This window comes from Rhinoderma darwinii, chromosome 3 (genome assembly GCF_050947455.1).
Source record: "Rhinoderma darwinii isolate aRhiDar2 chromosome 3, aRhiDar2.hap1, whole genome shotgun sequence".
In the NCBI taxonomy this organism is placed as follows: domain Eukaryota; kingdom Metazoa; phylum Chordata; class Amphibia; order Anura; family Rhinodermatidae; genus Rhinoderma; species Rhinoderma darwinii.
Window position 1 is genome coordinate 270,409,239 of NC_134689.1, and position 18,087 is coordinate 270,427,325.

At 40.9% G+C, this 18,087-nt stretch overlaps 1 protein-coding gene across 1 annotated transcript in view; it reads left to right on the forward strand.

Annotated features, from left to right (window-relative positions):
* Positions 1 to 18,087, forward strand: part of LRRC49 (leucine rich repeat containing 49) — a 174,897-nt gene that overhangs the window by 4,850 nt on the left and 151,960 nt on the right. Inside the window, exons 2-4 of the mRNA XM_075857918.1 lie at positions 4,765 to 4,827; positions 11,124 to 11,211; positions 17,380 to 17,604. Of these exons, the coding sequence (XP_075714033.1) occupies positions 4,765 to 4,827; positions 11,124 to 11,211; positions 17,380 to 17,604 (376 nt within the window). The remainder of the gene's footprint in view (positions 1 to 4,764; positions 4,828 to 11,123; positions 11,212 to 17,379; positions 17,605 to 18,087) is intronic.

Here is an 18,087-nt window from a genome sequence, read left to right on the forward strand (position 1 = left end):
CAATATTATCCATAATACTACACTAGAACAATACTTAATTATCCAGAATACTGCCCTAGAACAATACAATAATATCCATAATACTACAATAGAACACTACTTAATTATACAGAATACTGCACTAGAACACTACAATATTATCCAGATTACTACGCTAGAGCACTGCAATATTATCCAGTATACTACACTAGAACACTATTATATTATCCATAATACTACACTAGAACACTACAATATTATCCAGATTACTACACTACAACACTACAATATTATTCAGATTACTACACTAGAGCACTACTGTATTATCCATATTACTACACTAGAACACTGCTGTATATTCCAGAATACTACACTAGAACACTACAGTATTATCCATATTACTACACTAGAACACTACAGTATTATCCAGATTACTACACTAGAACACTACAGTATTATCCAGAATGCTATACTAGAACACTACAATATTATCCAGAATACTACACTAGAACACTACAGTATTATCCAGATTACTACACTAGAGCACTACTATATTATCCATAATACTACACTAGAACACTACAATATTATCCAGATTACTACACTACAACACTACAATATTATTCAGATTACTACACTAGAGCACTACTGTATTATCCATATTACTACACTAGAACACTGCTGTATATTCCAGAATACTACACTAGAACACTACAGTATTATCCATATTACTACACTAGAACACTACAGTATTATCCAGATTACTACACTAGAACACTACAGTATTATCCAGAATGCTATACTAGAACACTACAATATTATCCAGAATACTACACTAGAACACTACAGTATTATCCAGATTACTACACTAGAGCACTACTATATTATCCAGAATACTACACTAGAACACTGCTGTATTATCCAGATTACTACACTAGAACACTACTGTTTTATCCAGATTACTACACTAGAAAACGGCTGTATTATCCATATCACTACACTAGAACACTGCTGTATTATCCAAAATACTACACTAGAACACTACAGTATTATCTAGAATACTACACTAGAACACTACAGTATTATGTATTATCCAGATTACTACACTGGAGCATTACAGTATTATCCAGAATACTACACTAGAACACTGCTATTTTATCCAGAATACTACACTAGAACACTACAGTATTATCAAGAATTCTACACTACTATGCGCTATGTGTGTTTGTGTTTCCCTTTGTTGTCTGGTGTCTTGTGTTGTTGTTATAATTTTTCTGTGGCACTTATATGTACCAATGTTTACTTTATTGAGGCCTGGTCCTCTTGGCTATGGTATTATATTACTGTATATGGGGTACAGTTAGTTCTACTGTACTTTAATTCATATGCTCTTTAGATGAGTGGGAGGTTACCACTTATTTGGGTTTATGCATCCTCATAATGTTTATAAACTGTTATAATCTGTATTTTATACATGATACAAATTTTTCTGCCAAAACTGTGTAATGTATATATGCTGTAATTTTGTTGCTACAAAATAAAAATCTTGATAATGAAAAAAAAAAAGAATTCTACACTAGAACACTACAGTATTATGTATTATCCAGATTACTACACTGAAGCACTACAGTATTATCCATATTACTACTCTGGAACACTACAGTATTATTCAGAATACTACACTAGAGCACCACAATATTATCCAGAATACTGCACTAGAACACTGCTGTTTTATCGAGACTACTACACTAGAACCCTGCTGTATTTTCCAGAATACTTCACTAGAACACTGATGTATTATCCAGAATACTACACTAGAACACTGCTGTATTATGCAGAATACTACACTAGAACACTGCTGTATTATCCAGAATACTACACTAGAACATTACAGTATTATCCAGAAAATACACTAGAACACTGCTGTATTATCCAGATTACTACACTAGAGCACCACAATATTATCCAGAATACTGCACTAGAACACTGCTGTTTTATCGAGATTACTACACTAGAACCCTGCTGTATTTTCCAGAATACTTCACTAGAACACTGCTGTATTATCCAGAATACTACACTAGAACACTGCTGTATTATCCAGAATACTACACTAGAACACTGCTGTATTATCCAGAATACTACACTAGAATATTGCTGTATTATCCTAGAACACTGCTGTATTATCCAGAATACTACACTAGAACACTGCTGTATTATCCTGAATATTACACTAGAGCACTGCTGTATTATCCAGATTACTACACTATTACACGGCTGTATTATCCAGATTACTACACTAGAAAACTGCTGTATTATCCAGAATACTACGCTAGAGCACTACTGTATTATCCAGAATACTACACTAGAAAACAGCTGTATTATCCAGAATACTACACTAGAGCACTACTGTATTATCCAGATTACTACACTAGAACACTGCTGTATTATCCAGAATACTACACTAGAACACTACTGTATTATCCAGAATACTACACTAGAACACTACAGTATTATCCAGAATACTACACTAGAACACTACTGTATTATCCAGAATACTACACTAGAACACTACAATATTATCCATAGTACTACACTAGAACACTGCAATATTATCCAGATTACTACACTAGAACACTGCTGTTTTATCCATAATACTACACTAGAACACTGCTGTATTATCCATAATACTACACTAGAACAATGCTGTATTATCCAGAATATTACACTAGAACACTGCTGTATTATCCAGAATACTACACTAGAACACTGCTGTATTATCCAGATTACTACACTAGAATACTGCTGTATTAGCCATAATACTACACTAGAACACTGCTTTATTATTCAGATTACTACACTAGAACACTGCTGTATTCTCCATATTACTACACTAGAATACTACAGTATTATCCAGATTACTACACTAGAACACTACTGTATTATCCAGATTAGTACACTATAACACTGCTGTATTATCCAGATTACTACAATAGAACACTGCTGTATTGTCCAGAATACTGCACTAGAACACTGCTGTTTTATCAAGAATACTACACTAGAACACTGCTGTATTATCCAGAATATTACACTAGAACACTGCTGTATTATCTAGATTACTACAATAGAACACTACTGTATTATCCAGATTACTACAATAGAACACTGCTGTATTATCCAGATTACTACACTAGAACACTGCTGTATTATCCATATTACTACACTAGAGCACTACTGTATTATCCAGATTACTACTGTATTATCCAGATTACTACACTAGAACACTGCTGTATTATCCAGATTACTACACTAGAACACTGCTGTATTATCCAAATTACTACACTAGAACACTGCTGTTTTATCCATAATACTACACTAGAACACTGCTGTATTATCCATAATACTACACTAGAACACTGCTGTATTATCCAGAATATTACACTAGAATACTGCTGTATTATCCAGAATACTACACTAGAACACTGCTGTATTATCCAGAATACTACACTAGAACACTGCTGTATTATCCAGAATATTACACTAGAACACTGCTGTATTATCCAGAATATTACACTAGAACACTGCTGTATTATCCAGAATACTACACTAGAACACTACTGTATTATCCAGATTACTACAATAGAACACTGCTGTATTATCCAGATTACTACACTAGAACACTGCTGTATTATCCATATTACTACAATAGAACACTACTGTATTATCCAGATTACTACACTAGAACACTGCTGTATTGTCCAGAATACTGCACTAGAACACTGCTGTTTTATCAAGAATACTACACTAGAACACTGCTGTATTATCCAGAATATTACACTAGAACACTGCTGTATTATCCAGAATACTACACTAGAACACTACTGTATTATCCAGATTACTACAATAGAACACTGCTGTATTATCCAGATTACTACAATAGAACACTACTGTATTATCCAGATTACTACAATAGAACACTGCTGTATTATCCAGATTACTACACTAGAACACTGCTGTATTATCTAGAATACTACATTAAAACACTGCTGTATTATCCAAATTTCCACACTAGAACACTACTGTATTATTTAGAATACTACAGTAGAACACTGCTGTATTATCCAGATTAGTGCTGCGGTCTGTAGCGGTCTTTATTTTCTTTATGTGACTCACAGTTATAGAACAGCATGTAGTGTTGCAAGGCACATTATATGACATTTCTATTCCCCACTGCTGCCCTTCTCTATTTCTAATGAATTTCTGATAACGTGGTTAGCTAATATTTTATCCAGATCACCTTTAAACTGTAAGGGCCTGTTCACATCAGCTTTGTCTTTCCATTGAGGGGTTCCGTCTGAGGTTTCCGTCGGGGGTACCCCTCCACGGAAAGGCAAACTGAAATCTTAGCTTCCGTTTGCATCACTTTTGATCTCAATGGTGACGGAAACTTTCCTAATGGTTTCCGTTTGTTACTGTTGTGACAAGGTTTCGTTGTTTTTGACGGAATTAATTGCGCAGTCGACTGCGCTATTGATTCTGTCAAAACAACAGAACCCTGTCCCAACAATGACAAATGGAAACCATTAGCTAAGTTTCCGTCACCATTGAGATCAATGGTGTTGCAAACGGAAGCTGAGGGGTTAACCCGAAGGGAACCTCCGACAGAACTCTTCAACAGAAATGCAACGCTGATGTGAACACAGCCTTAGTAATCTTTATATGATCACTTGATTTTGATTTATTGACATGTGTAAACATAAATAATATAAATATTTTTACCTCCTGCAGGTAAATAACTGTGGCCTTCATTTGGTTTTACAGGCTACCCCTGTAACGGATAAAAATAAACAGGTAAAATAAGCTAATTTTGGACAAAAATATAGTTCGTTTGTTTTTGTTCTTTGTTGTTTTTTAGGGTATTTTATATTGGTACAAATAAAAAATAAAGAATCAAAACTTGTTGTTCTAGGTCCAATTGCTGGAACAGTGAATGCTTACCTTAGTTATTCTATCTATGCTGAATAAATAGCAAGTTACAGGGGGTTTCCCCACCATGTTTTTTGAAAGGATAGGCCATAAAATATGAATGGCCCCCGAAAGAAGCGACATGCGAAACGTGTAGGCGTTGAAACTCCTCACTGACTTGGTCTGTACGCCTCTTTTATACTTGTGTTTTGGTGTTTCGATTGTTATACTTATGTGGGTTTTTACCTGCTCTATATTCTAATATGGTCAATAACTGCACTATTTGCAGTTCTACTGTATTGGGGTCACTATGAAGGTTTGAGACTAAATCAGTGGGGGGTTCCGTTCATCGTGGATAATGTGTGTACATTAGCTTTTATCTTTGTGTGGTGCTTTTTTATGTGTATTTATGAGCAATAAAGATTTGTCATATATTTATTGGCAGGCTCCCATTAATCGGTGAAGGTCAAACTGCTGGGACCTACGCTGATGATGGAAATATGCCAATGTTAGACCTTGTTCACATAGTGCAGATTTGTTGCAGATTTTGCATGTAAAATACACGCCAAAACCAGGAAAAGAACCTAAACAGAGATATATAAAGGAATGCCTTAAAGTGTCTCCTCTTCTAGATCCACATCTGGTTTTAGCTTAAAAAAAAATTCATTTAAAATCTTTAACAAATCTGCCTTAGTCCTGTTTGCCGCGTGCTTGTACATCTTCTAGGGCCAGCTTTAGTACGTGTACAATGGATTTATTCATTAAAAGCGCCTAAAAAAATACGGTTGCGATGTTGCCCATAGCAACTAACCATAGATTAGCGTTAATTTTCTGAACTACATTTTGAAATACCAAATGTGGAAATTCTCAGCTAGAACATTGTTTTTTCTAAGACAGTTTTGATGCATAGGACACAATTGAAAACATTTATGAGAACTAATACTGGTAAAGTATGGACTAGTTGCCAACAGTAACCAATCAGATTCTACATCTAATTTTTCCAGAAACCCTTTGGAGAATGAAAGTAGCAATCTCAGTGGTTGCCATGGGCAACTGCTCCAGATTGCCTTTGCACCAGTTTTGATAAATCTTGTCCATCGTGTATTTAAAGGGGCTATCCAGAAACAAAATTGATGGCCTCTCCTCAGGATAAGCCATCAATATCTGATTTGTGGGGATCTGACTTTTGTTGCCCCCGCCGATCAACTGTTTGAAGGGGCCGTTTCCTCTTCATTTCTTACACAGTTGAGCACTGCACAACTTCATCACATTCGTAGCTGCGGTGCACAGTACTACAGCTTCCTCCCATTCACTTGAATGAAGGGAAGCTGTAATACTGTGCACCGCCGCTAAGAATGTGACAGATCTTTGCAGTGCTAAGCTCTTTAATAAATAAAGGAAAAGCAGCACCGCGGCCCCTTCAAACACTAATCGGCCGAGGTGCCAAGAGTTTGGACCCCCTATCCTTCGATAGGCCATTTATTTTATTCCCATTGGACAATCTCTTTAATATTGCATACTTCACCTTTAGTATACCCTGCTGGCTGAGGGACTGCAGGTTGTTTTACACCTGCGTCGGAGGCTCGCAAATATAGAAAGAATATTCTTCTCATTAAAACAACAGACCCCATTGTAAGTCAACAACGGATCTGGCATTGCGTCTTGATTTCCATTATTAACTAAAACTACAATGGAGATTTTAAGAAGGGGGTTATCCCACCACATCAACTTGTCACCTGCCACAGGATAAGTGATACGTGTTTGATCGAAGGGGGTCCCACCGCTGGGACCCACATCGATCAAGAGAACAGGGGGTCCTGAGTCCCCTGAACGAAAGGAGCAGTGGTCGTGCATGTGCGCTGCCGCTCCAATCATTCCCTATAGGACTGCTGGAGATAGCCGGGCGCTGTATTCGGCTACCTCAACCAGTCCCATAGAGAATGAATGGAGCGGCAGCGCACATGCGCTTTGTTTGTTCAGGGGACTCGGGACCCTCGGTCCTTTATCACTAGGATCTCCAGCAATTAAACATTTATCACCTATCCTATGAAAAGTTGATGTCGTGGGATAACCCCTTTTAACCTAGCCATTTTACTTCCTGTCTGAGTGACTATGATGCGGTCTCAAGTTTTCTCTGCCATGTCCCCAACATGGCACACACCTTTTGAGAAATATGGTGTTCGTATTCTGGTACCCAGCGTTATGTACTGCCCCTTCTCTGGAAAAAAAAGTGGTGGAAAACTTAACATGATACTTGAAAACTGCTTCCCTTTTCCAACACAAACTGGAATTTTGTTTGTCTTACAAAAAGCAATGGGAATTGGGCGCTTGATAAATGTAACATTCCTGCCTTATGCCATGTTTCTTCATTGCAATAAGCCATCAAACTCTCCTGCTGAATAATTGATAGACCAACATTGATATTCCCCAGTGTGCAAACTAGTGCATCAGAACATAATAAAAGGGTAAAACAAGGGATTAAAAAAAATTGCAACAAAACACTATAGCAATGTTATTCTATACCCTGTGATACGTAGCCAGAAGGTTTTTATCCAGATCACTGGAAATGCACTTCAATAAATGGTATAAATGTGATATGAAGATTTGTGGATATAGTAGTTATACATTTGCCTTTACTTGAAGAGTAACTGCGCTTTCATCAAACTTTTGATATGTCATAGAGACATATCAAAAGTTTGTATTGGTGGGGTCCGGGTGCTGAGGCCCCCGTCGTCGCTGAAACGAAGGTATAGAAGCGATCAGCACCTTCGGCTGTGCTCAGCGCTCCCTGTCAGGCTAAAGACGGCTCACGCAGAACGTCTATGATCCTGTCTTCAGGCTGACGAAGAGCGCTGATCGCAGCTGAAGGTGCTGAGCGCTTCTACACCTTCGTTTCGGCAACGGTGCGAGTCTCAGCACCCAGATCCCCACCGGGTCTCTATGACATATCAAAAGTTTGAATGTGCAATTACTCTTTAAGGGTCTGTTCACACGATTAACAAAATACGTCTGAAAATACGGAGCTGTTTTCAAGGGAAAACAGCCCCTGATTTTCAGACGTTTTTTGAGCAACTCGCGTTTTTCTCAGCTTTTTTCGCTGCGTTTTTACGGCTGTTTTTGGAGCTGTTTTCAATAGAGTCTATGAGAAAACGGCTCCAAAAAAGTCCCAAGAAGTGTCCTGCACTTCTTTTGACGAGCCGTCATTTTACGCGCCGTATTTTGACAGCGACGCGTAAAATGACAGCTCGTTTGCACAGAACATCGTAAGACCCATTGCAAGCAATGGGCATTGTTTTCCGACGTATTGGAGCCGTCTTTTCAGGCGTAATTCGCGGCGTAAAACGCCTCCATTACGTCTGAAAAGAGGTCGTGTGCACATTCCCTAAAGGAAATCTGTTACCAGGTTTATGCTGCCCTATCTGAGTGATTCCAGAGCGGCGTAAAATGGAATGTAAATAAAACCGTTAAAATGCATTGGCAACATTTTTTTAATGAGAAAAAACTGAATTAATATGGATCCGATATACGTGTGAATGAGCCCTACGGGTGCGTTCACACGTGCCAGATTTTGTTGCAGAAGTTTCTGCTACTGAAAATCATTTCCATTCATCTAAATAGGGTTGTTTCTGCAGCAGATGCATGGATTTCTGCAGGTTCAGAAGAATGAATCTGCTGCATGTGACTGGACCCTGATACTACATGCACACATTGTGTAATTTGATGCAGAAAATCTACATAAAAACCACAGGTGAATACAGGTAATTCTGCAGGTAAAATCTGCACTTAAGGGGGGATTCACACGAGCGTGATTTGGCAGCGTGTAGACCGCGTGGTTTTCGCGCGGCACGCAATGCCCTATAGAAGTCTATGGGGCAGTACACACAGTCCGTGTATTTTGCGCAGCGTTTGTTCGCTGCGCAAAATACGCGACAGGTTCAATAACTCTGCGTATTTCACGCATCACGCACCCATTGAAGTCAATGGGTGCGTGAAAACCAGGCAGGTCGCACGGAAGCTCTTCCGTGCGAACTGCGTGTTTGCGCAACAGCTGTCAAAAGGATGAATGGAAACAGAAAAGCACCACGTGCTTTTCTGTTTCCAAGCATCCAAACGGAGTGTCTTTGCGAGGAGCGAACCCCGACAACCGAAGCTAACTTCACCGGGTTCGGCCAAACTCGTTTTGGCCGAACCCGGCAAAAAAAATTCCGGTCCGCGACGTCGGAAGACATTCACTGTGCATGGTGCTGAAAGGGTTAAACTGTTTCAGCACCATGGACAGTGACTTGCGATCCCAAAATACATGAACCTGTAAAAAAAAAACGAAGTTCTAACTTACCGATTACTCCTGTCTCCTTCCTGCAGTCCGACCTCCCGGGATGACACTTCAGTTCAAGTGACAGCTCCAGCCAATCACAGGCCAAGCACAGGCTGCAGCCAATCACAGGCTGCAGCGGTCACTTGGACTGCCGCGTCATCCAGGGAGGTGGGGCCCGATGTCAAGAGAGGCGCGTCACCAAGGACGCGTCACCAAGGACGCGTCACCAAGGCAACGGCCGGGAAGTTCTCGGTAAGTAGGAACTTTATCTTTTTTTTTTACAGGTTTTTCGCTGTTGTGTTCGGCATTCACTGTCGAGGGTGCTGAAAGATTTAGCTCTTTCAGCACCTTGGACAGTGACGGGCGTCGACAAGCCTCATCTCTATGATGCCGGCTGCGCGAAAATCACGCAGCCGCGCATCAGACACGCATGACACACGCAGCTGTCAAATGGTTTTTGCGCTCGCAAAACGCCGCGTTGTTTGCGCACGCAAAAACGCAACGCTCGTGTGAATCTGCCCTAATACAGTGTTTTTAGGTGTGTTTTTTAAATTTTGATGTGGAATTGGGTGCAAATGTTTTTATGCTGGGGATTCTGGTTTTGTTTTATTTAATTTTTTTATAAACATGTCATACAAATCTGAGACTGAACGCAAGATAAATTAACATGCTGCGGATTTTAAAATGCACACCGCAGGTCAGTTTATGTGTGGAAAAATTCTGCAATGTGTAGATGAGATTACTTGAAATCTCATTTTGCTTTACTAGTACTATATTACGCAGCGAATTTGCAGCAGAAAAAGAAGTGTGGTAATCTTAATATTCATCGTGTGCATGTAGCCTAACACCTCGTTCACACGGCAATATTTTACATACTGTGCATAGGGAGAAATCTGCCAATCAATGCGGGTGGGCGAGGCTAGCTGCAGCTCATAAATATCGAGGACTACTTACATCTCTTGTACAGGACGAAGCACAGGCCGTGGAAAACGGTCCGTGTGTTGGCCGGATTTCCCTGCTCGACCGCGGTACAGGTGAACGGGACTCCTGCCATCATAGACATTTTATGATGCTAGGAATCCCTGCCTTCCCGCAGCAACTGCTGTTCCGTACTGAACAAAATGATAACAGTTCCTGCGGGAAGGCAGGGACTCCTAGTTTAATAAAATGTCTATGATGACAGGAGTCCCATTCACCTGTACCGCGGTTGGGCTGGGAAATCCGTCCGACACACGGACCGTTTTTCACAGCCCGAACTCGGTCGTGTGCAAGAGGTGTTAGCGCACGGTGTTCATGTCTTATATATTAGGCTGAAATTCAGACGACAGTAGTATGGGTCCGTGTGATAGCCGTTAAAGCCACGGCCGTCACAAGGACGCATGTATGTCAATGAGGCTGTTCACATGGCCGTTGTTTTAACAGACGGTGTGAAGGGTCCGTTGAAAAATAGAATTTGTCCTATTTTCTTCCGTTTTCACGGATCCCTTGATAGACTCAAGTCTATGGGAATCTGTGAAATCGAGTCCCACATGAGAGCAACTCGGACGTGAAATATGTCTGTTTTTCACGTCCAAGTTTGCACTCATTCGTGTGAATCTGGCCTTAGTGTCATAAATGAGAAACGTGACATTTTTATGTTAGACATTCCCTGAATAGGAGAATATCATGTTAAGTTCTGCTATGGTATTGCATATAATAAGCATTTCCTAACTGTGGTGTCACATCCTGTACGTGTGACCTAGTTATTTCAGCAACTCTACCTTATGTTCAAACAGATAAAAAAAATGTTGTTCAGCAGCTGGAATAAAAAGTCATCTATTTGTATGATGACATGTGGTTTTAATCTAAACTGTTCTGTGTGTTGCAGTTTGACTTCAGGTTAAGTAAGGATACAGCACCCCTCAACAACAGACATTCTCAACATGAGCTTGAGAAGAACTTTACTGGAAGACAAGGTATGAAGAGCCATAAATTGATAATATTGTTGGTAACTTTCTTAAAAAGAAACAACAATAAGGGTATATTCAGGGCTGGTCTTAAGATAGATGGTGCCCCGTGCGAAATGATCTTTCGGCACCCCACCCCCATCATTAAAAAAAAATGCCCCATAAAAAAGTATAATGCCCCTATAGTACCCCCATACAGTATAATAATAATAATAATTTTAATAATATAATATATTACAACCCCTTCAAGGACACAGTATTTTGTCCTCTAATTGTGCCCACAGTATTATGTCCCCTGTAGTACAGTATAATGTCCACTTAGTGGCCCCCACACAGTATAATACCCCCCCTGTAGATTTTGCAATACTACCTCCCTGTAGACAGTGCCATATTCCCCACCTCCTCCTTGTAGATCGTGACATACAGCCCCCCACCTCCCCTTTGTAGACAGTGCCCCCCAAACAAAAAGAAAAATTGTACTCACCTAGGCCCCGTTCCCACGACGAACTGAGCTGCTCCAGGACGGGACCCTTGTGTTGGCTGGCTTGATCGTGTAGCCTAGTACAGAGTTTCCCATCTTTTTCGGACTCGAGGCTTCACTGGAAAAATAAAATGTCCTCAGGGCACCCCTACCAAAAAATTGTTTCGAGAAAGACAGAAAACAGCTAAAAACAAGCACTACATTTTTAGGGTATGTTCACACAAAGTTTTTTGTAAGGCAGAAAAAATGTGCCTCAAAATTCCTTCAGGAATTTTGATGCAGATTTTGTATTGACAGCGTTGTTTGACATTTTTTTTGCGTTTTTCCTTAAGCTGTTGAAGATAATGCAAAAGACGCAGGCAAAAAAGCTCCAAACGAGCGCTGCAGGCATTTTCAGCATCCTATTAATTTGAATTGGAGCTCAGAGGTGAAAACCACTTGAAGACCATCAGCCCCCCACTCACAGTAAAATGACCATTCGCTCCCCACTCTCAGTAATATGACCATAAGCCCCCCACTCTGTCATATGTCCATCAGTCCCCCACTCACAGTAAAATGACCATCAGCCGACCACTCAGATTCCCCCTGTAGATAAAGCCACACAGCCACCTTGTAGATAGCGCCACACAGCCCCCTTGTAGATAGCGCCACACAGCCCCCTTGTAGATAGCGCCACACATCCCCCTTGTAGATAGCGCCACACATCCCCCTTGTAGATAGCGCCACGCAGCCCTCTTGTAGATAGCGCCACGCAGCCCCCTTGTAGATAGCGCCACGCAGCCCCCTTGTAGATAGCGCCACGCAGCTCCCTTGTAGATAGCGCCACGCAGCTCCCTTGTAGATAGCGCCACGCAGCCCCCTTGTAGATAGTGCCACGCAGCCCCCTGGTAGGGAGTGGCACACAGCCCCCTAGTAGGGAGTGCCACACAGTGACATCAGGGGAAACTCCTGAAGCGGAATCCCCATCCACAGCGTTGCCGACGCTGTGACTGGGGATTCCACTCTAGGAGAAGCACCTGTCGTCTGTGTCCATTTATGGACAGTGAGGTCATTGGCTTCTGGACTGGAATCCCCGGTCACAGCGTCGGCAACAGTGGCGCCAGTAGATAGCAGAGCAGAGAGATACCGCTATAGTGCCATCTCTACCGCTGTAGCAGCCGCAGCGGCGCCGCCGCCCATGGGGGGGGGGGTCCGGCGCAGGCGCCCTCATGCCCTAGGCCGCCACTAGAAGCTGCTGAGTGAAGAAGCGCCCGGGCGGACAGGCGACTGCTGAGTATCAGGGCCTGGGCACTTCTGAAACAAGCAGGAGAAGATTGCCAGTGCAGCGCCCCCTTCCACCTGCTGGAGTGATGCGCCCTGTGTGAAGGCACAGGTCGCACACCCCTAAGGCCGGCCCTGGGTATATTCCGATGGCACAGTTGTGCTACGGTTGTTGTCACACGGCTTTTTCTCGGCCATTCAGCAAAATCCGCAGCACAACTGCACCGTCAGAATATACCTTTAGTGTATTTGGACAGGCACAGAAGAGCTTTTTGGAGAAAGTCAAAAAGGGTTTGTGATTTATGTTCCTTCTGAGACTTTTTGCTTTAGTATTTCTAAGCCAAAACTAGGAGTGGGTCCAAAATGTGGAAGAAGGGCAATGTTTATATATATCCACTCCTGGTTTTGGCTTACAAATACTGATGCAACATACTGATTAAGAGCCCATGCACACTACCATAATTTTGATCCGCAATTACGGACCGTAAGTTCGGATCAAAATACTGATCCATTGAAAAAGTCAAGTCAAAAGCCTTGGACAGAACAATTTTTTTATATTTCCCTCTTTGAGACTTGTATGAGACTTTGTTTTTTGCGGGACGGGTTGTACTTTATGTAGGTACCATTTTTTGTTACAAATACATTATCGTTTAATTTATAGAAATTTTTATTTTGACGAAAATGCAGGAAAAAAAAGCAGTTCCGCTGCAGCTTTAATATTTCTTTTTTACACCATACACCGATCATCATAAATAATGTTATACATTTGTTGTTACGGTCGTGGCGATACCAAATATGTCTTTATTTTTTATTTTTTGGGAATTTAAAAAGTTTATTTATTGTAAAAAATGTGTATTTCTGTGTATTTTTAACTTTTTTTGGTATTATTTAACATAAATTTTTTTTACATTCATTTAACTTTTTTTAATCACATAAACAGATTTTTAATTTTGGTTTTCATTTTTTTAACTGTAATATACCGGCATAGATCTATATGCCAGTACATTAGCCTTTGTACTGATTGTACAACAGGAAATATGTTCAGACAGCCCTGGGGTCCTTCAATGGACCCTAGGCTGTCTGGCCAAAAAAAGATGGGCTCTGATCGCGTCACAGGGATTTTCTGTGACGCGATCAAAGGGCAGTCCCCACTCCTCTTATGTACTTTTAAAGTCGCGGTCAGCTTTGATTGCGGCATTCAAGGGGTTAACGGCTGAGAGAAGAGGTTTCTCTTCTCTCCGCCGTTAGAGCGGGGCTGCGGCTGTATATTATACCCGTTGCCCCACTCCCGATCATGCGCGGACACTGGCTGTCACACAGGACGTGAATGCTCGTCCTAATGCGTGAAGTACCCGCCGCTCAGGACGAGCATTCTCGTCCTGTGTCGGCAACCAGTTAAAGTTTCTTGACAATGTGTATTTAATGCTTTAAGAGTCCAGATAAAGAAGTCTACACCTGTACTGTGTGCATTGCCCTTGTATTAGGATGCTGTTTTCATTATTTCTGTGCTGCAACATCTCTTTGGTATTTAGGCATTAGAGGTGAGGACACGGTGAGAAAAACCCACTCTTTGAGCCGAATTGTCGCCAATTTTTGTATGCATAATGTAATGGAACAATAAGGGCCCGGCCAGACGTGGCGGAATTGCTGTGGAATTCTCCAGCGGCCGTTTTTTACAGTTTCAATACATTTTTAGGCAAGTTAGTTCAGACGTTGCGGAAAACTCCGCTGCGGACCATAGGCTGCGATGCAGAATTTTCCCTCCGCAGCATGCACTAACTGTTGCGGAGAAGAAGCGGAATTTCACTGCGGATTTCAGCCTTTGCAATGCAAAAACTGAAAACTGTGGCAAGTCCGCTGTGTTTTCTGCAACGTCTGAATTACCTGTCAAATGTGCAAATGTTCGTGCGTAATTGCCCCAAATCTGCACCAACATTTGCAGCGGAAAAACGTCTGGCCGTGCCCTAACAATGGGAAATTTTGCATGGATGTTGCTGCACTCAACACTTTTTTTTTTTTCAAATTGCTGCCTGGGAGTGGACCTGCCTTCTATGAAAAATCTGCATTACTTATCTTTATTGGCTATGGTTTATGTTCCTGTCCTGTCTGTTGACAATAGCTATGTTTTTTATCCATGTGCTGTGACATCACTGTGTTTATTCTTGTTTTGTGACGTCACTTTGTGCATTATCCCAGCATAAAAATACACTGTGACAATAATCACTGTGTTTATTATATTTGCATTGTGATAGAATTGTGACTATTATTATTGTACATTAATTTGGCCATTACATTTGTACTGTGACATCACTATCTTTTATTATCCTTATGCAGAGATATTATTGTTATCTCTGTACTATGACATCACTGTATTTTCCAGTGGTGGTATTACCTTTTGTGCCTTTTTAGGGGCATAAGGCCGGATTTACACGAGCGTGTGCTTTTTGCGTGCGCAAAAAACATGGCATTTTGCGCACGCAAAAGGTACTTAACAGCTCCGTGTGTCAGCCGCGTATGATGCGTGGCTGCGTGATTTTCGCGCAGCCGCTATCATTATAACACTCTGTTTGTATGTTTGTAAACAGACAAGCACGTGGTGCTTTTCTGTTTTCATTCATACTTTTTACTGCTGTTGCGCGATCACGCGCGTCACACGGAAGTGCTTCCGTGTGCTGCGCGTGATTTTCACGCACCCATTGACTTCAATGGGTGCGTGATGCGCGAACAATGCACAAATATCGGACATGTCGTGAGTTTTACGCAGCGGACACACGCAGTCTGCACGGCCCCATAGACTAATATAGGTCCGTGCGAGGCGCGTGAAAATCACACGCATTGCACGGACATATTACACGTTCGTCTAAATTAGCCCTAAGTATAAGGTGCAAAGGTTGCTGCACCTGGAAACCGGTGCCTGAGGTGTGCCAAGGGTTCCTTTGCCACATAATATACCACCAGTATTATAACTTGTATGTAAAGTTGAGCCTTGTTAAAAGTAGTCTGTCATGACTTTTGTACCTCCTACACCGCTGACAGGAGTAGGGGAGTAGGGGAGACAAGTTTAATCATACCTCTTTCGGCATTCTGGCTGAAAGCAATATTCCAGAAATAAAGTTTTAATCTTTATGCGCCGAATGTGACATGTCCGGCTTCTTTCTGTAACATTTCCCTCTGCTCTTCAGTGACGGCCATTAGAATGCATGGCGTATGCGGCTGAGGACTAGTCGAGACGTCTATGTACACCTTTGAAAACTATTAATATTATTACTATATTTTTTTTAATAAAAATGTTTATTAGTGTGATTGGTGCAACTTTGTAAGTACATTTTGTAAAAAAATATTTTTACTTTATTTAGAGACAGCTGCTTTGTATCCTGTATACAGAGGAGCTGTATCTTGCACTGAGACCTGAATCTGTCAGGCCTGCGGGACTGACGGGTTCAGTGACAGCAAGCAGGATCCACCTGTTATCGATCACATCATTCATTTGTAAACTGCCTGAAGAAGGGGCCTCTGTGCTCTGAAAGCTTGCATATAGAACTTTTATGGTTAGCCAATAAAGGTATCATACCTATTATACTTTTGTCTTTTTTGACACAAAAGTATTTAACATTTCAAGTTATGAACTTAGATGTGTTCTTTAAGGCCATGTTCAGACGTGGCAGAATTTTTCCGCTGCAAATGTTGGTGCAGATTTGGGGCAATTACGCAACGAATCTGGACCAACATTTGCATATTTGACAGGTAATTCAGACATTGCAGATATCACAGCGGACTTGCCACAGATTTCAGTTTTTGCATTGCATAGGCTGAAATCCGCTTCTTCTCCGCAATGGAATGACCATGCTGCACCACATGAAAATTCTGCACCACAGCCTAATTTCTGCACAATTATTTTCTGCAACGTCTGAACTAACTTTCCTAAAAAATGTATAGAAAGACATGTAAAAAACCGCTGCTGCAGAATTCCACTGCAGACTGTCCGCAGCGGAATTCCACAGCAATTCCGTTACGTCTGAATGTGCCCTAACAGCTCGATCCTGCGTGATCCTGCATCTGTTAGATGTGTACCCTTTTATATTTTCTTTTTTCTCTCAGAATGAGATAAAATTACATTTACTACTCATCAACAGATTGGCAGGAAGAATTGCAAAAAAAATTAATTCTATGTAATATAATAAGAAGAAAACAGCTGCATTATTATTATTATTTTGTTTACCCCATAGAGTATACTGCCAAATTAGAGTAAGCATGCAATCTTCATAGTTTATTTTATAGATAAACTTTTTGTGTTACGTTCAGGCTATTCTCTACAGCTAGTGTTTAGTGTCCTATTCAATGCATGTAATAGATAACATTTTTTCCAACGTCTGTTACTTTTTACATGTAAATGCTTTCACTACATGATTGAATGTTGTTGTTTTTTTCCCTACTAGATGGAAGACTTTCAAGTCCCTTAAGTCGGAATAAGCAGCCATATATTCCTTTAACTTCTAATGTCACTGAAGTTTTTGGCTCTGCCTCAAGATATAGTAGGGACTCTGTGTCACTGGGAGCATTTGGAGATCTTCCAGGCCCGATATCCAAAAAAAGCAGATCCAGATCTGTCCCTCATTGTGCTAGTCCAAATAACAACAATGCGGATGCATATCAATCTAAAGGTAGGTCAAGCATATAGCCAGAAGAACATGTTGCTACTATAGAAACAATAGACAACAGTTTGAAATGAAAAGCTTTGATGTATTTGTGATTAATAAAAGGTTCACGGAAGGCAGTACACCAGTCTTAATAAATGTCCCCTATTTTCTCTCGAAAGCTGGGGACCAGTGGCCATCTTCTCTGGAAAAAAAATGCAGGTGGCAGGAGTGCGGGTGGTGCAAAACGGACTCGTGCTGCCATAACTACTAGTAGAGAAGGAGATGCTGGTCCCGTCAAGATCATGACCGGTTCCCTGGCAGTTTCCTGAAATCGTTCTGGTATATCAAAGAAAGCCTGGTTCTTGCATAGATTGTTTATAATTCAGTTTTAAAAAGAACCTATCACGGGAGAATCGTCATGGTTTAAATTTTAAAAAGCGTTTTACCCCTCAAGAAATAATTATTCAAATATAACTAATAAAAAATAAAACGAAGGCTTTATATGCC